The sequence below is a fragment of the Oncorhynchus mykiss genome, chromosome 10 (assembly GCF_013265735.2).
Source record: "Oncorhynchus mykiss isolate Arlee chromosome 10, USDA_OmykA_1.1, whole genome shotgun sequence".
Classification (NCBI taxonomy): domain Eukaryota; kingdom Metazoa; phylum Chordata; class Actinopteri; order Salmoniformes; family Salmonidae; genus Oncorhynchus; species Oncorhynchus mykiss.
The window spans coordinates 61,689,856-61,716,826 of NC_048574.1; the positions used below are offsets into that span (position 1 = coordinate 61,689,856).

At 42.6% G+C, this 26,971-nt stretch overlaps 3 protein-coding genes and 1 long non-coding RNA gene across 5 annotated transcripts; 3 read left to right on the forward strand and 1 right to left on the reverse strand.

Moving 5' to 3' along the window:
* Positions 1-3,487: 3,487 nt before the first annotated feature.
* Positions 3,488-4,858, forward strand: tmem187 (transmembrane protein 187). The gene has a single exon (XM_021619295.2). The coding sequence runs from the start codon at positions 3,621-3,623 to the stop codon at positions 4,368-4,370; it is 750 nt and encodes a 249-aa protein (XP_021474970.2). The 5' UTR covers positions 3,488-3,620; the 3' UTR covers positions 4,371-4,858.
* On the reverse strand, positions 4,720-7,391 carry si:dkey-9i23.8 (melanopsin). The gene is made up of 7 exons (XM_021619294.2): positions 7,353-7,391; positions 7,035-7,180; positions 6,530-6,719; positions 6,081-6,219; positions 5,605-5,769; positions 5,204-5,285; positions 4,720-5,115 (listed from the first exon to the last, which is right to left on the reverse strand). Coding segments are annotated over exons 1-7 (936 nt in total). The 5' UTR covers positions 7,354-7,391; the 3' UTR covers positions 4,720-4,902.
* Positions 7,392-7,718: 327 nt separating this feature from the next.
* Positions 7,719-15,358, forward strand: ndufs8a (NADH:ubiquinone oxidoreductase core subunit S8a). The gene is made up of 7 exons (XM_021619296.2): positions 7,719-7,802; positions 9,311-9,355; positions 9,727-9,792; positions 10,094-10,183; positions 10,526-10,698; positions 13,784-13,912; positions 14,182-15,358. Exons 2-7 carry the CDS (start codon positions 9,313-9,315, stop codon positions 14,311-14,313), a joined length of 633 nt encoding a protein of 210 aa, XP_021474971.1. The 5' UTR covers positions 7,719-7,802; positions 9,311-9,312; the 3' UTR covers positions 14,314-15,358.
* Positions 15,359-21,253: 5,895 nt separating this feature from the next.
* On the forward strand, positions 21,254-23,091 carry LOC110534943. 2 transcript variants are annotated; one of them, XR_005034359.1, is made up of 5 exons: positions 21,254-21,523; positions 21,686-21,823; positions 21,901-21,990; positions 22,566-22,615; positions 22,721-23,091. It is a non-coding gene; the product is annotated as an uncharacterized LOC110534943 (long non-coding RNA). The 2 variants fall into 2 exon arrangements; XR_005034358.1 differs by having other exon boundaries at positions 21,686-21,806.
* The last annotated feature ends 3,880 nt before the right edge of the window (positions 23,092-26,971 follow it).

The following is a 26,971-nucleotide window of genomic DNA, read 5'->3' on the forward strand; positions in this document are numbered from 1 at the left end:
ATAGTATGTCATTTCTAATACTTTGTATCTTAGGTGTCTGGCTGTAATACCAAGGGCCTGAAGTCGAAAGTGTGGCAGATGCTACCTTGCCACGGATGAGGGTCCAGATTCAGGTCACCCGTTACCTGAAAGGGGCCTCCGATTGTGAATGTAGGATCTGACGGCACACAGGAGAGAGGAATCTACTGTAGTGAGAGTCAAGTTTCGGACCACCTGTTTCAAAGCCAGCCTCTGCCACAAATAACCACAATACTGTTCCAACAGTTGAACCCTGGGCTGACTTTTGCAACATACCCCACCCACTCTTACCATTTACTTTAATATTCTGTACACACTGAAATTACTTTATAGTGTACAGTATCATAGTATAGTACCCTCAAACACAAATGTCCCACTACACCTGATTTCCCACTAATGCTGATTTATAGGCCTAGCCCACTTCTAGGATAAAGAACAAAACTGTTACTGTCATTCACCAGTGTAAAAAAAACATTTCTGGGGTTAATTGAAATTGACAAAAAAAAAATGTATACAAATATACTTAATCAAAATTAATTCAAGTAGTTTCAGTGATTTGTTCATTTAATTTTACCCCAACATTTTAGAATAAATCCAATTTAATATGTTGCTCAAAATGTATGTATCTTTATTAGGATAACCAAAGAGAGACTAAATGTAGTGATTTAATTTACTCAATTGTAATCATATTTCTAAAAAACATCATTTAAGTTCTTGCAACAACTTGCCAAGTGACTCCATTTTTCCAGGATTGTGGGTAATTCAAAAATGTTTTACTTTATGATTATTTACATTTTAGTCATTTAGCAGACACTGTTATCCAGAGCAGCTTACAGTTAGTGCATTTATCTCAGGCATAGTAAGTACATTTTCCTCAATTAAGTAGTTATCAGCAGTCAAGTGCGAGTGTTAATTCGATAAAAGGCTAGGGGTGGGGGTGGAGGGGTGCTGTGGGATTATTTAAGATACTCTTTGAAGAGGTAGGGTCTCAGACGTTTTTCGGAAGATGGGCAGGAACTCTGCTGTCCTAGCGTCAGGGTGAAGCTTGTTCCACCATTGGGGTGCTAGGACAGAGAAGAGCTTTGACTGGACTGAGTGGGAGCTGCCCTCCCATAGAGGAGGGAGGACCAAGAGACCAGAGGTGTCAGAACGGAGTGCTCGGGTTGGGGAGTAGGGTTTGAGCATAGCCTGGAGGTTGGGAGGGACAGTTCCCCTTGCTGCTCTGTAGGCAAGCACCGTGGTCTTGTAGTGGATGCAAGCTTCGACTGGAAGTAAGTGGAGTGTGCGGAGGAGTGGGGCGACATGGGAGAACTTGGGATGATTGAACACCAATCGGGCTGCTGCGTTCTGCATCAGTTGCAGGGTTTTAATGGCACAAGTGGGGAGCCCAGCCAACAGCAAGTCGAGAGAGATGTCTGGAAGCCCCCGCTTCCTGTGTGAGGTAAGGTTGCACTCTGTGGATGTTGTAGAGCGTGAACCTGCAGGAGCGAGTCACTGCTTTGTTTGCAGAGAACGACAGAGTGCTTTCCAGGATCAAGCCAAGGTTCTTTGCACTCTGGGAGGGGGACACAGTGGAGTTGTCAACCATGATGGAGAAGTCTTGGAGCGGGCAGGCCTTCCATGGGAGGAAGAGCTGCTCCGTCTTGTTGAGGTTGAGCTTGAGGTAGTGGGCCAACATCCAAGCTGAGGTGTCTGCCAGGCATGCAGAGATGCGTGTCAGCACCTGGGTGTCAGAAGGGGGTAAAGAAAAGTAATTGAGAGTCGTCCACATAGCAATGATAAGTCAAGACCATGTGAGGATATGACGGAGCCGAGTGACTTGGTGTACAGAGAGAAAAGGAGAGGGCCTAGAACCGAGCCCTGGGGGACACCAGTAGTGAGAGCAGGAGAGGAGGGTCTAATGATTCACCGTGTCAAAGGCAGCAGATAGATCTAAGAGGATGAGAACAGAGGAGAGATAGTCAGCTTTGGCAGTTTGGAGAGCCTCCATGATGCAGAGGAGAACGATCTCAGGTGAGTGACCTATCTTGAAGCCTGACTGGTTAGGGTCAAGAAAATCATCTGAGAGAGATAATAAGAGAGTTGGTCATAGACAGCATGCTCAAGTGTTTTGAAAATAAAAGAAAGAAGGGATACCAGCCTATAGTTTTTGACGTCAGAGTGGTTGAGTGTTGGTTTCTTGAGGAGGGGAGCGACTCTGGCCATCTTGAAGTCAGTGGTCAGGGATTTGTTGATGAGGGAAGTGAGGAATGGAAGGTTTCCAGAGAAGGTCTGGAGATGGGGTCGAGCGGGTAGGTACTCGGGCAACCGGACATGACCCATCGCAGGATTTCATCTGGAATGCATGTTTGAAGAAAGAAAGTATATTTCTATATCAGTATTAAGCAGCTTGTTATGCCATGCGGTGTAATGGATCTTGATGAATGGATATCAAAACTGTCAATAATAAAGCTGTATACAAACATGGTCTCTTTCTTGCTTTCTTGAGTAAGGCAGCTCCAAAAGGCAGGTGTTTCAGTCTAGCTCAGTGCTTTCTGTGGTGGAGGGGCAGCCAGCGGAAACTAGGAAGCTGAAATATTTGGCATGGGCCCTCAGATCCTAAAAAAGTTCTACAGCTGCACCATCGAGAGCATCTTGACTGGCTGTATCAACACTTGGTATGGCAACTGCTTGGCATCCAATGCAAGGCGCTACAGAGTGTAGTGCATACAGCCCAGTACATCACTGGGGCTGAGCTCCCTGCTATCCAGGAACTCTATACCATGTGGTGTCTAAAAGGAAGGCTCCATCATTTACGGTGGTACAGCCTCTGCAGAAGTCAGGGCATTCATACTTCTTGCGCTTCACGGTGCAGTGCAGAGCTGTTGTGAAGGAAGTGAGTTTGTGTTTATACAGGACTTCCCGCCCCCACCTACCGTCAACCAATCATGTCAATACGGAGCCATCCGTTACAGAATTTGGGAGGCGCACAGTGATGCGGTACAGAGCTCAATTTGGCCGCTGTGTGCCTCCGGAGGCTACGCAATTGTGTCACACCCTCCATACGGAATCTACAACCACATTTTCAGATCAAGCAGAAGTTGGCTCCTACACTGACGCCACACACACACTTTCACACTCACCCCCTACGTTGCTGCTACTGTCTATTATATATATCCTGTTGCCTAGTCATTTTACCCCTACCTATTTGTACAGTAAATAGCTACTTCAATCAACAACAAAAATGATACTTTAAAGAAAATGTTTTTATATATTTTCAAATGTTTTACTTTTATGTTTAGATCAAAATATATTCAAGTATACATGAAGGTGTCTGTAATAGAATAAACTTGGCAAAAGCAAATGTAGACATTAATAAACGCATATCAAAACTTCCTACATATTTTTCTTAAACGTGGGGGAGTGCCAAGATGGAGGCACGGGTCTTCAAAACAGTGCCCATTAGTCATCTAGTGTATAAATCATTGGCGCCATCATGTGATTCCAATCCCGGAAAAACAACATAAAAAGTTTGTGTCGCAACTTGCTCTGTCAAAACGTTTCATTTTCCATTCTTTCTAAAACAATTGTTGTACGAATGCGTTGGACTATATGATATAATAATGAAGTCTGCATTGTTACATGTTTTAGTGCCCTTTTGTGTTTGTGTCGTTTTGGCGAACACTGGTCTATTCAACAGCGTTTTAGTCGACATGAGCTATGATCACTACGCCGAGAAGACAGTTGACTACCTACCCTGTTACCTGGCAATGCCATTCAACTCCTTGGTCAATTTGGGATACATTTTCATGGGCATCTACTGGCTACTTCAACGGACGGGCGGTAAAAGAGACACTAGGGCGGATTACGTCAAAGACATGTTCGCACTCATGGCCATTGCCTACGCACCTGTGCAGTGGGTGCGCCTCGCGACTCTCCTTCGTGCGCCCTCTGTTTTGGACCAGTGGTTCACGCTTCCCATCTTCGCGTGGGTGCTGGTGTGGTGCGATTTTATCGAGCACGGTTGGCGGCCACGGTACATGTTAACGGTTGAGTTATGCTCCATTCTCAGCTATGGTCTTTCGCTGGTGCACGACCAAGGGTTCGAAGTGGCCCTCGGATGTCATGTGGCATTCGCGGTCATCAAAGGTGTAGGGGTAAACCGTAACCATGGGGACTGCCACTCCCGGAGATACCTGGTTCTTGCGGTACTGTCCTGCAGTGGTTTCGTGTTGCTGAAACTGTTGGATCACACCCTGGCCCGGTACCGACCGTTCCAACATCTCACTGGACACTTCTGGTCCAAAGTGTGTGACATTCTGCAGTTCCACTACACTTTCTGCTTTCTCACGCGCTTCACCAAAACGGACTGAATAAGTCTGTCCATTGGATGATCAATGGCAATAGATCTGAGTCTGTCTGCAACTAATGTGTGTTAATTCATTCAATTGTCTTCATGGACTTAAGGGAGCAGAAATTGTGTAGAAGAAACATAACCCACTTCAAGGACAAATGACAAAACTGTGTCGGTCATTCACTGAAGTTATATTCTAGATAGTAGGTCAATCACACCTAATTCAGATTTGAAAAGAAATGTAGGTACAGGTAGGCTGGTTTGATAAAATGCTGAGGGGAAAAGGCAGCAAGAACTGAGTCAGCCAATGATTTAAGACTGATGAAGATATATATTTGTTTTTTCTTTGTAATTTTAACAAATGCACGACATTGCGTTCGTTAACATCTAATCTCCTAAGAGATCAACATCAGTGCAACATATATTTCCAACAAATGTGTAAATATGTCAAAACAATCATTGTCACAATATCTCAAATTGGAGGAATTAAAACTGTTTTATGAGAAATCTTTTAGCCACCAACTTTACATAATTTATTTTGTGGTCAATCTTTACAATTCCAACTTTGTCATGCTTGTCAGCACAGGCTCAGAGAATAATAACTTCCTACTGGTCCAGAACAGAGCAAGTCCCGCCTCCCGGAAGTCCTGATTGGCACAGTAGATAATGGGGTTCAACCCGCAGTCTAGGTAGGACATCACTGATGACAGGGTTCTCAGCCAATCAGGTGCAGGGGATAGGTCCAGTCTACCCAGGAGAATCAGCTGTGGGGAAGTGAGGGTAAAAAATAACCATTGGCTTCAGGGAGGAGAATGGCAAAATTAATCTGAAGAGAGTGTGTGTCTGTGTCACCTCAGACACAGCGAAGGGAGTGTAGCAGAACAGGTAGAAGGCCACAATCAGAGGAGTGACAGAGGAGAGGTCATCTGGGTCACTATGAAGGAGAGAGGGAAAGAGAGCCGTTACTGAGGAAGGTACTAATCTGGGTGCATCTCATTCTATGTGAGGTTGCTTTCTCTATTCATCGCCTTTCCATCATCTGCACTGATCTGTAATTTTCGAGTATATGTGAATGGAACCTCCATTTCTAGCTTGAATAAGATACTTTGGTAAAGCAAGAATGGTGTGCATGCATCAGGAAATTGATGTGCAGTTATTTCACATCAATGCAGATGATGTAAACGAGACGAGGGGGAGGTGACCATTTCAGACTATTACAATGCACCCAAATGCTCACAAATCACAACACATACCTGTCGCAGTTCCTCTTGCAGCCAGCAGCGGTGAAGAGAGAGCAGAAGAGGATGAGGATGAAGGGGAGGAAGATGCAGATGAAGAAAACACAGAGGATATAGACTAGCATGTCAGAGTAACTGCTCTCCCAGAACACTGCACACAGCATCTCTGAAGGGTCGTACCTGAGAGTTAGAGAGAGACAGAGAGTTCAGAGGCAGGGACGGACCGGATCAAATTCGGCCTGGACATTTCTAACAGACCTGCCTATTTTTTTCCTTGAGGGCCTGACACCAGCCCATTTTTCCCTTGGGCCCCCATTATTGGCCAAATAATTATAATTCTGTGCAAAACCCCTCATTTAGATTGGCTAACTGGGCTAAAGATAGACCAGAGTACATTGATGGAAGAGAAGATAAATTAACAATGACCTAGTCTTCCTCACTGTATGTCTAGTATGACCCAAAAACTACAAGACACCACAACCCTCCCTCACCTGATCCAGTTGTAGACCACAGGGATGCTCCCAAACACCACCCCTGTCAACCAGGAAGCCAGGCAAGCCAGAGCCACGACAACAGAGGCGCCTCTTCCTGTGGAGGCCACGACCTTGGCTCGCTGTACGCAGAGAATCGCTGTGGAGAGTGGAGGAATTAGTTTTTTTTTTTAAAGTAGTGCACTACATAGGCAATAGAGTGCCATTTGGGACAAACATTAGATGTAAGTGGATTGAGGATTGTTGAATTGGATGTAAAATCTGCATGTGTGAGGAGAGGAGTGGGTGTTTATAAGTGAATAGTGAGAATGATGAGAATGGAAAGTGTGTGTGTAGAGAAGTTGGTTAGCGCATTACGTGGTCATCAAAGTCAGTCCCGTAACACTATTGTTTCTCCAAGTGAAATGTGGATTCAAAACGCCTACAACCTAGGCCCAGGAGAGTCTCACCTATGCTCCCAATAGAGGAAGTGATGAAGGCGAATTTGAGCAAGCTGACGACCTCGCACCATGGTGACCTCTGACCCTTAGTCAACATAGCCAATAGGGAGCCAGAGATGATGAGCAGGGAGGAGCCAAGGTCGGAGAGGGTCAGACTGACGAACGGGACCCAGTATCTACAGGGAAACTGACCCCTACACTAAGAAAGAGACGGAGAGAGAGATTATTCTATTTCAAGCTTTTTTTTATATATATATATATATATATGGGCTCTGCTCATTGGCATTGCTCAGTGTCTCTTCATCAGCAGATAGAGCTTGTTTGTACTGTGACATTTTGTAAAAGAGTGCCACCATCAGGCAGGCATATGTAAACTATAACGCACTCACAGAAGTAAGCTACAGTCAGAACACTGGGTTACAAAGAGGATATACGAGTCCTTGGTTAGATCTCCTAACAGTATGTCAGTCAGTGTAGTCACACACACACTCAAGAGTTAATAACAGTTACCTACCATGATTTTTACCAGTAGTACCAGACAGTTCCCAATGACCCCCAGCACCATCTCCACGCTCAGAACTGCCACCAGCACTGACCTCTCAACCCTTGTCCAGGACCGCTCCAACACTACCGATGTGCTGCTGTTGGCCCAATCGTTCACTGAGCGATGGAGAAGAGAAAGAACAGTGATTATAAGTTATAAAGATATAAATGAATGCAGTCAATTACTGTTGGTTAGTCAAATTATACAATCTTGAAAGCCTCACAATGTGTAGAAAATCATTGCTATTATAGAATAATTAATGTAATTGTAATACAGTACCGTACTTACTTTTAAGACGGCTGGTTAGAGTCCACAACCATGAGGAGATAGAGGGAATTATGGATGGGAGAGTGAAGATTACACAAAGTGAGACCGTCATCAAAAACAATCTCCAATTAAAACTATCCTGCTTCATTAGCCACTGGCAAATCCCTTATTAAGCATTGTGTGAGTGTGTGTGTGTGTGTGCGTGTGTAAAATATCACTACTAAATACTGAATGAAGCACAATCAATTCAAAACAACAATACATTTAATAATTTTACGTAGCACTGTATTTTAGGACAGAAAATCATATTTTCAAACTTTTGACCTTACCACCTGTGCCACAACAAAAATGGCGACTTTTTGACGTCCAACGCGACATATGTCATAACGTTCTTTGACTTCCTGCCCACGCAAATTGCACTTCTCAAATCGTCCGCTGTTCTGGTTTAGAAGGCCAAATAGCGACACGTCGGTGAGTTTTACGTTATTTTATCAACTACATACTTATTTGCAATGGTTTTAAAGATATTTTACAACACATAATATCTTTGTTGATATTTCTACTGCCTGTTGGTACTTGTATGACCGCTGCTTTTACAGCTAAAGCTACATAACGTCAGTCATTGGAAAAGTCCTTGAGGATTTTATGGCTAACCAGTTGTTGCTAGCCGGCTCGCCAATGCTTGTTAGTACCTATCTAACAATATGCATTTGTCATAGCGTAAAGCGTTTTGGTAGTAATACATTTTGCTACAATATATCATGTCACGCAGTAAAAATAGCGTTGAACAGGGCCTGGGTCACCTGGGTAGACGGTTGGCTTTTGTTTTCTGGGAAAACATTTGTCTTGCTAGAACACTCATGCCCTCAACTAGCAAGCTAACGTACTAACTAACCTATGCTGTTAACATATATTCATTTTAGTGTAGTAACTTCTTCTCTCTGTCGTCACAAGGACCAGCAGAGCGCTTGACATAAGGGTCATAATAACAAATACTGTATACCAAACAAAGTTAAGGAAGTGCACTTCTACATTTTACATAAGATATATCCATGTAATTCTATGATATCCAAATGTGTGGCTACTGATATCTGCGTTTTCTGTGAAAAAGGTGAGAATCTGTCTCACTTGTTCTTTGAAAATTTGTGTCAGAATTTTGGGGAAACCTTGCTAAATACTTATTTACCATTATGAACACTGCCTATGTTTTTGACATGAAAGATATGTTTTACTATTGCAATGATAAGACCACTGAAATTATTGTTAATTGTTTTTCAATTCTTGTCAAATACTTCCTACACAAACAAATATTCTATACCAAAATTACACATTTTTCTGATTGAATTTAATTATCTTATTAAAACATTAACCCTAGTGAATAACAACAAGAATAACATCTTCCTGAATCTTTATAATAATATTTTTTCAGAGTAAATAAAATAGCACTAAAATGGTTTATTTTTTGTATTATTTTGATATTTTTTGTATGTTTGAGTATTTTCTTGTTAATACCTGTGTTTTGTTTTGTTAGACATGTTTGATGTAGCAATGTAAGTGGATTTTTGTATTATGAATACATTTTTTTAAATTAAAAAGTAAAGGGTCATAATGATCACACACAAACGATTTTAGTAACAAGAACACATACTAACCTCTTAGCTATGGAACTTAGTTAGCTATCTACCTATGGTTTGTTTGTTGACAAACAGACAAGTTATTTGGATGATAACATAAGGCACATCTTTACATTATGTCATGACAAACAAAGTAAGACCAATACAGGTTTTCTGAATGTGTGCAATGTATGATCTGGCTACAGGTTTCAATAGGTCAGTGACTTTTTAAAACATTTTTATTTAAAAATGATATGCCAATTTATATGCACATACCCTGTATTGCACTTGTGTGTCACATGATTAATAATTACTTGTTTCTGTTTTTCTTTCTCTACCTCTTCCTGTGTTGTTGACGTGTTCCAGACATGTCTGCGGCGTTGCGTGTACTATATTCCGTGTCCCGGCCAGGTAAGACCTCACCCGAGGGAGGGATGGATATTGATGGTGTGGTGCACTGCTTTGGTGATAGAAAAGTCACTCTGGTCATCAACAGTTCAAGAGGAAATTTAGGCAATACTTAGTTATTTGGGGTAAACAGTGGATACAGATACCCAAAACATCTCAACTATCTATGAAGATACTGATTGTAGGTCGCTCTGGATAAGAGTGTGTGCTAAATGCTCTCAATGTAATAATTTAAGACGAGTCAATGCTGTTAGCTGTCATTGAAGTCTACTTGCTAATTGTTGACCTCTTGTGGTGAAAACACTTCCCCGGTAGCTCCATTCCATCCTCTGCCTTTTAGGTCATAATTTGACTCCTCCCTCCCCCCCCCACAGGCGCCTTTGCGGCTGGACACAATCTGGTGCGTCCAATCAGTCTGTCGGCCCAGAGAGAGGGATTCAGTAAGTACGATCTCTTACCCCGGCTCTCAAGGTGCGTTGGTTTTGCATCACTGGGTGGGCGGCATTCCATTAGTCCTAAAGGGAAATCCCCACCCATCTGGGGCACCTGGGAATTCAAAACGAGCACACCCAGTGTCTCTCATATACACCTGACCACTGTGATCCCCACACAGCTGCACTTTGTTTGCCTTTGATTAGTATGAATGTTCAGACACTCACTCAACATTAATCTCCCTGTCTTTGTCTCTCTACCTCCCTCTCTTACCCCTCCCTCTCGCCTTCTCTCTTCCTCTCTCTGTAGAGTATGTGAATGCTCAGGATCTGCCCACAGACATGAAGTCCATAACAGACCGAGCCGCTCAGACTCTGCTGTGGACAGAGCTCTTCAGAGGTCAGTTTTACTCCTGACTCTTCGTGACACCAACCCCCATGTCTGAAACGGTGCTGTATTCCCTATATAGTCCACTACTTTTGACCAGGGACAGCAGGGTGTCATTTCAGACACAGCCACTGAATAACCTGGTCCCAGGTTTTTTTGTTGCTATTTTGCAAACTCCTGTGACACATTTCATAGGGGTTGACAAGAGGGCACCAAAAGATCAGGGATCAGCCTTTCAATGACTGATAAAGGCTACATACTGACAAAGTAGAGTTTACCTTAAATCTGTACTGTGCCATTTTGGATGCAGCCAGTGTAGTGTATAACATCACTTCCTGCTTCTTGCTCCCACAGGATTGGGCATGACCATGAGCTACCTATTCAGAGAGCCGGCCACCATAAACTACCCGTTTGAGAAGGGGCCCCTGTCGCCCCGTTTCCGCGGTGAGCATGCCCTGCGCAGGTACCCCTCTGGAGAGGAGCGCTGCATCGCCTGCAAGCTGTGTGAAGCCATCTGCCCTGCCCAGGTACATAGAAACACACCTGTGACCTGTTGCACCAGTTGGGTGTAAAAACGTGGTCATAAATGCTAGGTCAGGTGTAGCTACGTCAGACTTCGATCAGAATTCACACCTGTTTGCACCAATCCTAAATAAGACTTGTCGTAGCTTAGTCCAGTGTAAGCATGAGATTTAATGCTTCATAATTATGGTTGCTAGGCTGCGCCCGTTACTAGGCTGTTGCCATCCTCGTGGCAGTTCTAAACTTTGCAAGGCATGTCACTTCCATAGAGAGAACAGTCCATCCCTTTGCATAGCCCACCACTATTCATGAACCTTTTCTTAACCACAACTAGATGGATCCATAAAGAGTTACTGTGGGAATTAATATGATATCTTTTAACTTCTATTTAAATCGGGAGCCCATTGAGACAAGGGTCTCATTTTCAATAGTGCCCTGAGGACAACATATTCAACTCCAACATTCCCCCATAAAGTGTGTGTATATCACATGGATTATTTATTTATTTTACATTTAACCTTTATTTAATAGGCAAGTCAGTTAAGAACAAATACTTATTTTACAATGATGGCCCACCGGGGAACAGTGGGTTAACTGCCTTGTTCAAAGGCAGAACAACAGGTTTTTACCTTGTCAGCTCGGGGTTTTGATCCAACAACCTTTCGGTTACTGGCACAACGCTCTAACCACTAGGCTAACTGTCAGAATCGTGTAGTAACCAAAAACTTATGATGAAAATATCTAAATATATTTTAGGTTCTTCAAAGTAGCCACCAATTGCCTTTATGACAGCTTTGCACACTCTTGGCATTCTCTCAACCAGCTTCACCTGGAATGCTTTTCCAACAGTCTGGAAGGAGTTTCCCCATATACTGAGTACTTGTTGGCTGCTTTTCCTTCACTCTGCGATCCAACTCTTCCCAAACATCTTAATTGGGTTGAGGTTGGGTGATTGTGGAGGCCAGGTAATCTGATGCAGCACTCTCACTCTCCTTGGTCAAATACTGCTTACACAGCCTGGAAGTGTTGGGTCATTGTCTTGTTGGAAAAACAAATGATAGTCCCACTAAGGGCAAACCAGATGGGATGGCGTATCGCTGCAGAATGCTGTGGTAGCCATACTGGTTAAGTATGCATTGAATTCTAAATAAATCAGTATCACCAGCAAAGCACCCTCACACCTCTTCCTCCATGCTTCACAGTGGGTACCACTTATAGGGTCATCATCCGTTCACCTATTCTGCATCTCACAAAGACATGGCGGTTGGAACCAAAAATCGAACATTTGGACTGATTAGACCAAAGGACAGATTTCCACCAATCTAATGTCCATTGCTTGTGTTTCTTGGTCCAAGCAAGTCTCTTCTTATTATTGGTGTCCTTTAGTAGTGGTTTCTTTTCAGCAATTTTGTGACTGCACTTGAAGAAACTTTAAACGTACTTGAACTTTTCCATATTGACTGACTTTCAGGTCTTAAATGAATGATGGACTGTCATTTCTCTTTACTTTTTTAAGCTGTTCTTGCCATAATATGGACTTGGTCTTTTACCAAATAGGGCTATCTTCTGTATACCACCCCTACCTTATCACAACACAACTGATTGGCTCAAACACATTAAGGAAATAAATTCCACTAATCAGTCAGATACTTAGATGCCTGTATGCTCAGTCAGATTATATGCAACGCAGGACACGCTAGATGATAATACTAGATATTATCAACCATGTGTAGTTAACTAGTGATTTATGATTGATTGTTTTTTATAAGATACGTTTAATGCTAGCTAGCAACTTACCTTGGCTTACTGCATTCACGTAACAGGCAGTCAGTCTCCTTGTGGAGTGCAACGAGAGAGAGGCAGGTCGTTATTGCGTTGGACTAGTTAACTGTAAGGTTGCAATATTGGATCCCCCGAGCTGACAAGGTGAACATCTGTAGTCCTGCCCCTGAACAAGGCAGTTAACCCACCGTTCCTAGGCCGTCATTGAAAATAAGAATGTGTTCTTAACTGACTTGCCTAGTTAAATAAAAAAATTTAAAAAAATTAAACGGCGCCCAAAAATACCAATTTCCGATTGTTATGAACTTGAAATCGGCCCTAATTAATCGGCCATTCCGATTAATCGGTCGACCTCTAGTCTAGATGACTCATCTGTTATTTACCACTGATCAGACCATTTTGATAGCATGTTATGTAGCCTATAACAAGTTGATGATTTTGCTGTTTACTCCTGACCAAAAGCCGATGACTTGTCCGATGTGATTCTGTTTCAACGAATCTCCGTCTGTATATTTGGTCTCTGGCTGGGAAAATAAGTGGAGGTGGCAGCTCATTTATTCATTAATTTAGCTCATTTATTCATGTTTCTGATCATCTATTCACTGATCAGAAACATTTTAGCATGCTATAATGTTGCCCAAATCTACAGTATTATTTTGCTAATGACTCGTGCATAGGCAACTCCAAAAGTCAGCGGAGGTTGTGAAATACGAACGCGAGATTCACATGCCTTTGAAAATGGATGACTGTTATTTCTATCGGTATTGGGAACACGGTTTGAATTGAACACCCTACGCCGCCTGCTCCCTGCTAGACCGCTCATAGAAGGCTTGCTCCCAGGTGATGCAACGTGTATGCTCCCAGGTGGTGCAACGTGTATGCTCCCAGGTGGTGCAACGTGTATGCTCCCAGGTGGTGCAACGTGTATGCTCCCAGGTGGTGCAACGTGTATGCTCCCAGGTGGTGCAACGGGTATAGTTTTTTTTTTGGTCCGGCATTGAGCGCATTTTACGTCTGACATAGTTACGGCCCAACTGGTGCAACCGGCCCCTGTAATGTTTACACTCCTGTACTATTCGCATCTGCATATCCCTAACCCTCCCAGGGCATCAAAACACCTGCACTTTGCAACGGAAATACCTCCATGGCTGCGTCCAAAATTGGTGCACGTACATAGACCCCTGCATAGTGCACCCTATAGGCCCTGGTCAAAAGAAGTGCACCGTTTACCGTTTCCTATGTCTGCTATACCACAACACCTTCAGGCTCACTGCCCTAAACGTGATTTACCCACCCCCCATTACATAGGCCATCACCATCGAGGCAGAGCCCCGATCGGACGGCAGCAGGAGGACGACGCGCTACGACATCGACATGACCAAGTGTATTTACTGTGGCTTCTGCCAGGAGGCCTGTCCTGTTGACGCCATCGTGGAGGTGAGCTGGACCTTCTACCTCTCTACTGTGGCCGGTGTCCCAAATGGCACCCTATTCCCTACTTAGTGCGTTACATTTGACCAAAAGGAAATAGGGTGCCATTTGGCACAAAACCCTCTACCCCTCTACCAACCCCTCTTCCTCTGTAGATGTCTGGCTGTTCAGATCCCTGTGACTGAGGTTGGCGTAAAGGACCTGTAAAACTATTTGGTTTGGTGTCTCCACTCTCATTCTTCTTCCACCCTCTCTTTCACCTCTCTCTCCCTTAGGGCCCCAACTTTGAGTTTTCCACAGAGACTCATGAGGAGCTGCTCTACAACAAAGAAAAACTGCTCAATAACGGAGACAAGTGGGAGGCTGAGATTGCTGCCAACATACAAGCTGATTACCTCTATCGATAGACTGACTGGTGCGCAGATACCCACACACCGACACACCGACCGACTGACTGACCATACTCTGTTGATAACCATGAAACGCACACAGATGCAGTATGACAGACTGGCACACACATTGTATAGATAGATATTCGTCAGCCTCTTTGACACAGACACACGTCCATTCATACTGTACAGTTGATCCAGATCAATGGTTCACACCCAGATGTGTTTCCAGAGATCCAGACAGCACTGTTTATCTATACTGCATAAATATTGAATGGGACAAATAAACAGCAGGAACCCACAGCTCTCCAGAACGAGGTCTGTGTGGACCACTGTATTTATAAGCTCAGTTCACCCACAGAGAGAAGCACCCTCAGTCTCCTGTACCGGCAGCCCGACCACATATGCCTATCCTGGGGCACATTCAATAGGGATACGTTGTGGAAATTTGCAGAAAGAAATTACATGAATAGAGTTGACCTGATTCTTTATTCTACTTGTCAGAGAGGCATGTTTGTTCTACGTACCATATTTCTATCTGACTGTTCCACAGTGCTGTGCCCTACTGAACACACCCCTTATGTCTTTCCTCAACAGTACTGTTTATCTGATTTGAGGTAAGATATTGCCCCTAACCACAGATCTAGGATCAGATTTAAGTAACCTTATCCATTAGGGGCAAGGAAATAAATCTGACCATGTGTTAGTTGTTAGGGACAACTACCTACTTTGTCCCAAATGGCATCTTACCTGCTATATAGTGCACTACTTTTGACCAGGGCCCATAAGATTCTGGTCAAAAGTAATGTGCTATTTAAGGAATAGGGTGCCATTTGGGATGCAGTCCTACTGTTTTATGTTATCATTTGGTCAGAAAGCGTTACACAACCAGTTGGCACATGATACTCAGGCTCGATTATAATATCGTCAAACTAGTAGATATATTAGCCTGCTGCAAACACAAAGTTAAATGGGGGTTTGTTGTCATGAATTGTACAAAGGTTCAATACTTGTGGACTTCAAATTATGAAGAATAAATATTGTTCTGTCCGAAGTTTTCAAATGGCGTGCAGTGTTGTCTTTTAAAGTCCCAATGTAGTCAAAATGTGATTTCCTGTGTTTTTGTGTTTAAAAAATATATATTTTCACAGTGGGGTATGAAGTATACTGTGACATTTATGATAATTCCCTTTCAGTGTAAGAGCTGTTTAATAAGACTGCCTGTTTTTCATGCGGTAAATTAGTTACATATATAGAGATACCATTTAGCAGGCGCTTTTATCCAAAGCGACTTCTAGTCCTGTGTATATATATTTGATGTATTGGTAGGTCCCTGGAATCAAACCCACTACCCTGGCGGTGCAAGTGCCATGCTCTACCAACTGAGCCATACAGGACCAGTTAGACCAATAAGAAAGAGAGTTCCAAGCCTCTGTCAATAACAGCTCATATCCAGTTCTCCTCCCCACTCAGACCACTCCCAGGCAATCTTCTCAAAAATATTTGCCTGAGAAATTGCTATTTGCAAAGAAGCTATTATTGTTTCTTTTTGACCATGTTAATTGAAAACAATCACACTAAACTGTTACCCAGAAATGATTTGATCTTGAGATGAAACGGCTGCATTGGACCTTTCTGTCTAAATAAGGTTACAATTCCATGAAGGCTGCTCTTGCATCTGAAAACGTGGTTGATTTATGGTTTAGGTTAATGCCATTGATGCATAACGTGTGCCAGTATCTGTGGATGATGTGTCAGTGTGCTTAGTCGATTGGCTCAGTACAGTACAATGGCACCCTATTACCTACATATTGCCCTACTTTTGACCAGGCTTCATAGGGGGCCTCAGCTTGTCCATGCCATCATTAACAGTTCAGTGTGCTGTGGTGAAATTGAATTGAAAAATTGTCAATAAGAACCTCAATTTCAGTCCATATGATGTAAGATGGAAAAGTTTAAATGTATACAAGCTCTTGTTTTCTTTATAATTTTAACCAGCACCTTTATGAAAAATGAAGATATTATAGTTGTGACTATCAATAGTCTTCTCACTCAACAAATCATTAAGATAGAGATATAATTGTTATTTGCATGGGCTTTGTCTCAATCCGCAGCATCCGCCTATGTCGGTCTTCCGCATCGGTGGTGGAAGGTGGCCGAGCTACAGCAGTGTTTGTCAGACCATGAGACATCCCGAAAAATGGGCCTTCTCACAAAAATGTCTATAGTGTCCAAACGGTTTAGCCTACACGATGAACATGATGGTGTTCTCCATTTTGCTCTACGACCCACACAAGTGTCACGGGACACGTCTGAAGGTAACCGATACAAACACGTGGAAGTACGGAGTTAGTTTTGTGCCCCAAAAAATAAGCAGTTAAATGTGTAAAAAAAACATATACAAATATTTTCTGAGCTTTCTTATATCTCCTAGAAATAGGACAGACACTTTAAAACCTTATTCCTTATGATACATTTTTTTACTGTCTTGTTTGCCATTTATGAATGTGTTATTCAGTGCATTTATGTTGGTTGCAGTAGTAGTAGCCAAATTCAATATTTTAGCTTTTTTTTTTTAAATACCTAAAGGGATCCTACAATTCTAAGTCAAATAGCTAAATGTTCCATGGTATGACCATCTTAAGCCCCCCACCCGCAATGGCTTACACTTTTAGAGGTAAACAAAATGGAAGGCAGTTGAGAGGTGGCAAGATCCGGTTGCTGCTCATTTTGTACAAGCTGGACATCCTATTAGTTCTCTGAGATACATTGGAATAGAAATGGTCAAGATGCCGCCCAAGTGGCGCAGTGGTCTAAGCCACTGCATCGCAGTGCTAGCTGTGCAACTAGAGATCCTGGTTTGAGTCCAGGCTCTGTCGCAGCCGGTGGCGACCGGGAGACCCATGGGGCGGTGCACAATTGGCCGGGAGGGTTTTGCCGGCCATGACGTCCTTGTCCCATGCTGTCACGGTAGCTAGGTGTACGGTGTTTCCTCCGGGCATTGTGTCAAGATGCTGGGTCATGTTTCGAGGACGCACGGCTCTCGACCTTCGCCTCTCCCGAGTCCGTACTGGAGTTGCAGTGATGAGACAAGACTAACTACTAATTGGATACCACGAAATTGGGTAGAAAAAAGAGAAGGTGTGGCAGGGGGATGGCGCATTGCAAGTTAAAAAAAGTAACTATATCCACAGTAAAACGAGTCCTATATCGACATAACCTGCAAAACTGCCATAAAAAAGCCAGACTACGGTTTGCAACTGCACATGGGGACAAAGACCATACCTTTTGGAGAAATGTCCTCGGGTCTGATGAAACACAAATAGAACTGTTTGGCCATAATGACCATCGTTATGTTTGAAGGAAAAAGAGGAGGCTTGCAAGCCGAAGAACACTATCCCAACCGTGCAGCACGGGGGTGGCAGCATCATGTTGTGGGGGTACTTTGCTTCAGGAGGGATTGGTGCACTTCACAAAATAGATGGCACCATAAGGAAGGAAAATTATGTGAATATATTAAAGCAACATTTTAAGACATCAGTCAGGAAGTTAAAGCTTGGTCGCAAATGGTTCTTCCAAATGAACAATGACCCCAAGCATACTTCCAAAGTTGTGGCAAAATGGCTTAAGGACAACAAAGTCAAGGTATTGGAGTGGCCATCACAAAGCCCTGACCTCAATCCTATAGAAAATTTGTGGGCAGAGCTGAAAAAGTGTGTGCGAGCAAGGAGGCCTACAAACCTGACTCAGTTAGACCAGCTCTGTCAGGAGGAATGGGCCAAAATTCACCCAACTTATTGTGGGAAACTTGTGGAAGGCTATCCAAAACGTTTGCCCATATTAAACAATTTAAAGGAATTGCTACCAGATACCAATTGAGTGTATGTAAACTTCTGACCCACTGGGAATGTGATGAAATAAATTAAAGCTGAAATAAATTATTCTCTCTACTATTATTCTGACATTTCACATTCTTAAAATAAAGTGGTGATCCTAACTGACCTAAGACAGGGATTTTTTACTAGGATTAAATGTCAGGAATTGTCAAAAACTGAGTTTAAATGTATTTGGATAAGGTGTATGTAAACTTCCGACTTCAACTGCACATATGACTAATAAAGTGACCGATAATAAACATTAGCGGCAGCATATGTGATGAGACAAAGTTAGTACAAAAAGGGTCAATGCAGATAGTTAAATAGTTAACCAAATGTCTACACAGACTAACTATTTTGCAATCTTATGGCTTGGGGTAGAAGCTGTTCAGAGTCCTGTTTGTTCTAGACTTGGGACATCAGTAACGTTTGCCGTGCGGAAGCAGAGAGAACAGTCTATGATTTGTAGGGCCTTCCTCTGACACCGCCTGGTGTAAAGGTCCTGGATGGCAGGGAGCTTGGCCCCAGTGATGTACTGGGCTGTACACCCTTCCTTCTGTAGTGCCTTCGAGGTCAGATGCCAAGCAATTACCCTACCAAGCGGTGATGCAGCCAGTCAAGATGCTCCGGTTGAGTTTTTACTCTGTTTGTTCAGAACCTAACCGTTTAGTATTGTGAAGTAACTACAATGATGTTTATCCATCCTCAGTTTCTTCCTATCACAGCCATTAAACTCTAACTTTTTAAAGTCACCATTGGCTTCATGGTGAAATCCCTAAGGTGGTTCATTCCTCATCGGCAAATGAGTTAGGAAGGACGCCTGTGTAGTGACTGGGTGTATTGATACACCACCAAAAGTGTAATTAACAGTACCACTTAAGTTGTTTTTTTGGGGGTGTCTATACTGTACTACTTATATTTTTGACAACTTTTACTCCACTACATTCCTAAAGAAAATTATGTAATTTTTTACTTCTTACATTTTCCCTGAAACCCAAAAGTACTCGTTACATTTTGAATGCTTAGCAGGACAGGAACATTGTCTGCTTCATGCACTTATCAAGAGAACATCCCTGGTCATCCCTACTGTCTCTGATCTAGCAGACTCACTAAACACAAATGCTTCATTTGTAAATTATGTCTTGATCTGTGTCCATGGCTATCCGTAAATTAAAAAACAAGAAAATCATGTCGTCTGGTTTGCTTAATACAAGACATTTGAAATTATTTATACTACTACTTTTGATACTTAAGTACATTTAAAACCAAATTGTTTTAGATTTTTACTCAAGTAGTATTTTACTGGGTGACTTTCACTTGAGTAATTTTTTTTAAAAGGTATCTTTACTTTTACTCAAGTATGAAAATTGGGTACTTTTCCCACCACTGGTAATTAATAACTTCACCATCCTCAAAGGGATATTCAATGTCTGTTTTTATTTTCCCATCTACCAGGTAGCCTAGTGGTTACAGTGTTGGGCCAGTAAGCAAAAGGTTGCTACATCAAATCCCTGAGCTTTGCTAAACGTCCCTGAACAGTTTCCCATATAGTCAATGGGGTTTGTAAACCAACCTGGATGTAATATACACTGCTCAAAAAAATAAAGGGAACACTAAAATAACACATCCTAGATCTGAATGAATGAAATATTTGTATTAAATACTTTTTTCTTTACATAGTTGAATATGCTGACAACAAAATCACACAAAAATTATCAATGGAAATCAAATTTATCAACCCATAGAGGTCTGGATTTGGAGTCACACTCAAAATTAAAGTGGAAAACCACACTACAGGCTGATCCAACTTTGATGTAATGTCCTTAAAACAAGTCAAAATGAGGCTCAGTAGTGTGTGTGGCCTCCACATGCCTGTATGACCTCCCTACAATGCCTGGGCATGCTCCTGATGAGGTGGCGGATGGTCTCCTGAGGGATCTCCTCCGAGACCTGGACTAAAGCATCCGCCAACTCCTGGACAGTCTGTGGTGCAACGTGGCGTTGGTGGATGGAGCGAGACATGATGTCCCAGATGTGCTCAATTGGATTCAGGTCTGGGGAACGGGCGGGCCAGTCCATAGCATCAATGCCTTCCTCTTGCAGGAACTGCTGACACACTCAAATCACATGAGGTCTAGCATTGTCTTGCATTAGGAGGAACCCAGGGCCAACCGCACCAGCATATGGTCTCACAAGGGGTCTGAGGATCTCATCTCGGTACCTAATGGCAGTCAGGCTACCTCTGGCAAGCACATGGAGGGCTGTGTGGCCCCCCAAAGAAATGCCACCCCACACCACGACTGACCCACCGCCAAATGTTCTCCAGAACATTCTCCACGGCGTCTCCAGACTCTGTCACGTGCTCAGTGTGAACCTGCTTTCATCTGTGAAGAGCACAGGGCGCCAGTGGCGAATTTGCCAATCTTGGTGTTCTCTGGCAAATGCCAAACGTCCTGCACGGTGTTGGACTGTAAGCACACCCCCACCTGTGGACGTCTGGCCCTAATTACCACCCTCATGTAGTCTGTTTCTGACCGTTTGAGCAGACACATGCACATTTGTGGCCTGCTGGAGGTCATTTTGCAGGGCTCTGGCAGTGCTCCTCCTGCTCCTCCTTGCACAAAGGCGGAGGTAGCGGTCCTGCTGCTGGGTTGTTGCCCTCCTACGGCCTCCTCCACGTCTCCTGATGTACTGGCATGTCTCCTGGTAGCGCCTCCATGCTCTGGACACTACACTGACAGACACAGCAAACCTTCTTGCCACAGCTCACATTGAGGTGCCATCCTGGATGAGCTGAACTACCTGAGCCACTTGTGTGGGTTGTAGACTCCGTCTCATGCTACCACTAGAGTGAAAGCACCGCCAGCATTCAAAACTGACCAAAACATCAGCCAGCAAGCATAGGAACTGAGAAGTGGTCTGTGGTCACCACCTGCAGAACCACTCCTTTATCGGGAGTGTCTTGCTAATTGCCTATAATTTCCACCTGTTGTCTATTCCATTTGCACAACAGCATGTGAAATTTATTGTCAATCAGTGTTGCTTCCTAAGTGGACAGTTTGATTTCACAGAAGTGTGATTGACTTGGAGTTACATTGTGTTGTTTAAATGTTCCCTTTATTTTTTTGAGCAGTGTAATTCTGGCCACATGTTGACTCAGTGGTGCTTCTCCGTGCAGGTCGTGGGACCAGGGAGAGAGGCACACTCTGTAAACAAGAATAGGTGCATCACCTGTTACTGAGCTGGCAAACATTAAGCGTGTGCCCTTGGGCCACTACTCTACTACCACATGTCTACAACACAAAATCCTTGTGTGTGCATGTGTCTCTTCACAGTCCCCGCTGTTACATAAGGTTTATTTTGATCTGTTTTTTAAATCAAATTTTACTGCTTGCGTGAGTTACTTGATGTGGAATAGAGTTCCATGTAGTCATGGCTGTACTGTGCGCCTCCCATAGTCTGTTTTGTTTAGGTTAGTGTGTAGTCATTAATATTATATTGTGCCCATTTTTCAGATCTGCCAACCGGCTCGGCGTGTGACAGGTAACAGTCTTTCCACCAAGCTGTTCCAGGCCTGGAGTGGCAGGCTGGAACTTCCAGAGTCGTGTAGACCTGAAGCAGTGTGATGTGGTCCAGGTATTTATCACACACAGGTATACACACTCACTCAATCACTCTGTTTCGTTGTATAATTATTTCAACTTAAGAAAATTGTTCCTCTCTCTTTTAGATCTGACACCCCTATTAGCTCAACCACAGTCTTCACAGCTGCAGGTGTCTGCCCCGGCATCTGCTACACCGGCCACGACACGTGATACAGGTAATTATCACATGCACGTGTACACACATGCACACTCACCCTCACTTGGGGCTGTATTCAATCACGTCCACTTTAGCCGACATCCACATAGCGGTTGTTTTGGCGGTGTCTGAGGTGGAACTATGTTAGAGCTGGCAAATCCACAAGCTGCTCCTGGCATTATACCTAAAGCGGACATTGCCATTGGCTGCACGGAGTCGCATTAACAGAAATCTCATGCAGCCCTGTTTACAAGTTAGAACACAGCAATTTGAGATGCAATCTACACCTCGAATAGGCTGATAGAAATCCTCATTATTTAGTTGAATGATTTTGAATTTGAGCTGCGTTATTTCTATATAACCTACACTTTCTTGTTCAGAACTGGTAACGAGAGTAGGGCGGGTGTAGTTTTGTGACAATGATTTGACAGATCCAACGCAGTTACACGTCAGACATCCCCAAAACATCAGCTTTGCGGGAGTCGGCTATCGCCGGTTAACGCTTTATCCGATTGAATCTAGGCCTTACACTCATTCAGTCTATTTAGTTGTATGATTATTGTCCGTTAAGAAAATTGTGCCTCTGTCTTTTAGATCTGCCCCCCCCCCCCCTCCCCCCTTTGAGGATTCCCACATGGATACAGGTAATTCAGAATTATATTTGCATATGCTCACTCACACCACACATGTACACACAGATATGTTGTTGAGCCGTTTACTTACTGTCACTTTGTGCATCTCTCTTTCAGGTCTGCCATGCACTTCACCACCACTGCCACTCCCAGAAGTACATACACTGGGCCTATCAGGACTGACAAAGCAGAGATGGGGGGCTGGCAAGGGAAAATAAAACATGCACTCACACACATTATCCACAATGCAAATCAGTTGTAATAACTTGTTTATTTTATGTATGCTCCATTTTATTTGAGAAAAATATCTGCAATAAAGTACCTTCACAGTTAAAGCAATGTCTTTGGTTTATTAGATATTTCTCTGAATACAATGTGTGACCAGAAGGAAGTTGGCAGACCTGCAACCCTTGGACTGTGTGCAGGTTGTCATCTTGTAACGGAATTCCTCTTCTTCAGAGGAGGAGTAGCAAGGATCAGACCAATGTGCAGCGGGGTAAGTGTCCATAATGATATATTTAATAAATCAACTGAACAAAAGTACAAACAACCGAAACAGTCCCGTATGGTGAAACCACTAACACAGTATACAACCACCCACAAAACACAATAGAAAACAGGCTACCTAAATATGGCTCCCAATCAGAGACAATGACTGACACCTGTCTCTGATTGAGAACCATACTAGGCCAAACACATAGAAATATATCAACAGAACAAAACCTAGAAAAACAACAGAATGCCCACTTCAACTCACGCCCTGACCAACTAAAATAAAGACAGGTCAGAACGTGACACATCTGTGGCTTAAAAATAGAGAGATGGGGAGAGATATAGAGGGAGGGGAGGAAGAGTGCAGTTTAAAGATTTATCATTAATAACTGACACAATTTTATAATGAATACATATTAGAATAATACATAAGAGTGACCAATAGTTACTGTACTGTGATTGTTAATTTACTCAATCAAGTAGTGCCCCAAGGAGGGATCAAACCGTATCTCAAAAGCAGCAGAAAAGGTCAAATAAGGTCACCAAAATTTCCGTTACGGCTATACACGACTGGTCATAAGGTAAAAATCTGTCTTCCCCTGAACAAGGCAGCTAACCCACTGTTCCTAGGTCGTCATTGTAAATAAGAATTTGTTCTTAACTTGTTATGGCTGTGGGCAGTATTGAGTAGCTTGGATGAATAAGGTGCCCAGAGTAAACTGTCTGCTACTCAGGCCCAGTTGCTAATATATGCATATTTGGATAGAAAACACTCCGAAGTTTCTAAAACTGTTTGAATGATGTCTGTGAGTATAACAGAACTCATATGGCAGGCAAAAACCTGGGAAAAAATCCAACCAGGAAGTGGGAAATCTGAGGTTTGTAGTTTTTCAACTCATTCCCTATCGAATGCACAGTGTCTATGGGGGCAAATTGCGCTTCCTAAGGCTTCCACTAGATGTCAGTCTTTAGAACCTTGTTTGATGCTTCTACTGTGAAATGGGGGCGAATGAGAGGGGAATGAGTCAGAGGTCTGCCAGAGAGCCACAAGCTGGCCACACGCGTTCACGTGAGAGTTAGCTTGAGTTCCATTTCTGAAGACAAAGGAATTCTCCGGTTGGAACATTATTGAAGAGTTATGTTAAAAACATCCTAAAGATTGATTCTATACATCGTTTGACATGTTTCTACGGACTGTAACAGATTTTTTTTACTTTTCGTCTGCGCGTCATGAATTTGGATTACTGGGCTAAACGCGCAAACAAAAAGGAGGTATTTGGACATAAATGATGGACATTATCGAACAAAACAAAAATGTATTGTGGAACTGGGATTCCTGGGAGTGCATTCTGATGAAAATCAAAAGGTAAGTGAATATTTATAATGTTATTTCTGACTTCTGTTGACTACACAACATGCCGGATATCTGTTTGGGTTGTTTTGGTCTCTGAGCGCTGTACTCAGATTATACATGGTGTGCTTTTTCGGTAAAGCTTTTTGAAATCTGACACAGCGGTTGCATTAAGGAGAAGCGTATCTATAATTCCGTGCATAACAGTTGTATCTTTTATCAATATTTGTTATGAGTATTTCTGTAAATTGATGTGGCTCTCTGCAAAATCACTGGATGTTTTGGAACTACTGAACGTAACGCGCCAATGTATACTGAGATTGTTTGACATGAATATGAACTTTATCGAACAAAACATACATGTATTGTGTAACATGAAGTCCTATGAGTGTCATCTGATGAAGATCATCAAAGGGTAGTGATTAATTTATCTATATTTCTGCTTTTTGTGACTCCTCTCTTTGGCTGTGTTTTTCTGTGACTTGGCTCTGACCTAACATAACCGTTTGGTTTGCTTTCGTCGTAAAGCCTTTTTGAAATCTGACACTGTGGTGGGATTAACAATAAGTGTATCTTTAAAACGGTGTAAAATACTTGTATGTTTGAGGAATTTTAATTATGGGATTTCTGTTGTTTTGAATTTGGCGCCCTGCACTTTCACTGGCTGTTGTCATATCGATCCCATAAGCGGGATCTCAGCCCAAAGATTTAACTGACTTGCCTAGTTATATTTAATACCAATAGGTGCCCTTCTTTACGAGGCATTGGAAAACCTTCCTGGCCTTTGTGGTTGAGTCTGTGTTTGAAATTCTCTGCTCGACTGAGGAACCTTACAGGTAGTCATATTAAACACTATTATTGCACACAGGATGAGTCCATGCTAATTATTATATGTGACTTGTCAAGTACATTTTTACTCCTGAACTTACTTAAGCTTGCCATAACAAATGGGTTGAATACTTATTGACTCAAGTGATTTCAGCTTTTCATTTTGTATTCATTTGTAAAAAAAAAAATAATAATAATAATAAAACATCATTCCACTTAGATGCTATGGGGTATTGTGTAGCCCAGTGACACAAAATCTGAATTGAATCAATTCAAAATTCAGACTGTACCACAATTTCAAAGGGTGTGAATACTTTCTGAAGGCACTGCAGGTGGGAGGGGCTTACAGGCTGTCGCCAATTTATTCAAACGTTTGCATTGAATACATATTCGTCGAATATGCAAACGTTCTAAATGTCAACAGAATCACAGGACAAGTTAACGGTAACATAGCTACTGTTACAACGAGGAGATAGATACGTTCTTTATTGTACAATAAAGGCTGGCTGGCTCGTGTGCGTCCACACAGACAAGTCAAATAAAAGTTGTGGTAGTCACATACACGTATTTAGAAGATGTTATTGCGGGTGTAGTGAAATGCTTGTGTTGCTAGCTCCAACAGTGCAGTAGTATCTAATGACACACAAATCAAAAAGTAAAAGAATGGAATTAAGAAACAAATATTAGGCTGAGCAATGTCGGAGTGGAATTGATTAGAATGCACAGTATATACATTTTAAATGAGTAGATCAGTATGTAAACATTATTAAAGGGACCAGTGTCTCCATGTCTATGTACATAGGGCAGCAGCCTCTAAGGTGCAGGGTTGACTATTTGTATTTTACCTTTATTTAACTAGGCATGTCAGTTAAGAACAACTTACAGTGCCTTGCGAAAGTATTCGGCCCCCTTGAACTTTGCGACCTTTTTCCACATTTCAGGCTTCAAACATAAAGATATAAAACTGTATTTTTTTGTGAAGAATCAACAACAAGTGGGACACAATCATGAAGTGGAACGACATTTATTGGATAATTTCAAACTTTTTTAACAAATCAAAAACTGAAAAATTGGGCGTGCAAAATTATTCAGCCCCTTTACTTTCAGTGCAGCAAACTCTCTCCAGAAGTTCAGTGAGGATCTCTGAATGATCCAATGTTGACCTAAATGACTAATGATGATAAATAAAATCCACCTGTGTGTAATCAAGTCTCCGTATAAATGCACCTGCACTGTGATAGTCTCAGAGGTCCGTTAAAAGCGCAGAGAGCATCATGAAGAACAAGGAACACACCAGGCAGGTCCGAGATACTGTTGTGAAGAAGTTTAAAGCCGGATTTGGATACAAAAAGATTTCCCAAGCTTTAAACATCCCAAGGAGCACTGTGCAAGCGATAATATTGAAATGCAAGGAGTATCAGACCACTGCAAATCTACCAAGACCTGGCCGTCCCTCTAAACTTTCAGCTCATACAAGGAGAAGACTGATCAGAGATGCAGCCAAGAGGCCCATGATCACTCTGGATGAACTGCAGAGATCTACAGCTGAGGTGGGAGACTCTGTCCATAGGACAACAATCAGTCGTATATTGCACAAATCTGGCCTTTATGGAAGAGTGGCAAGAAGAAAGCCATTTCTTAAAGATATCCATAAAAAGTGTAGTTTAAAGTTTGCCACAAGCCACCTGGGAGACACA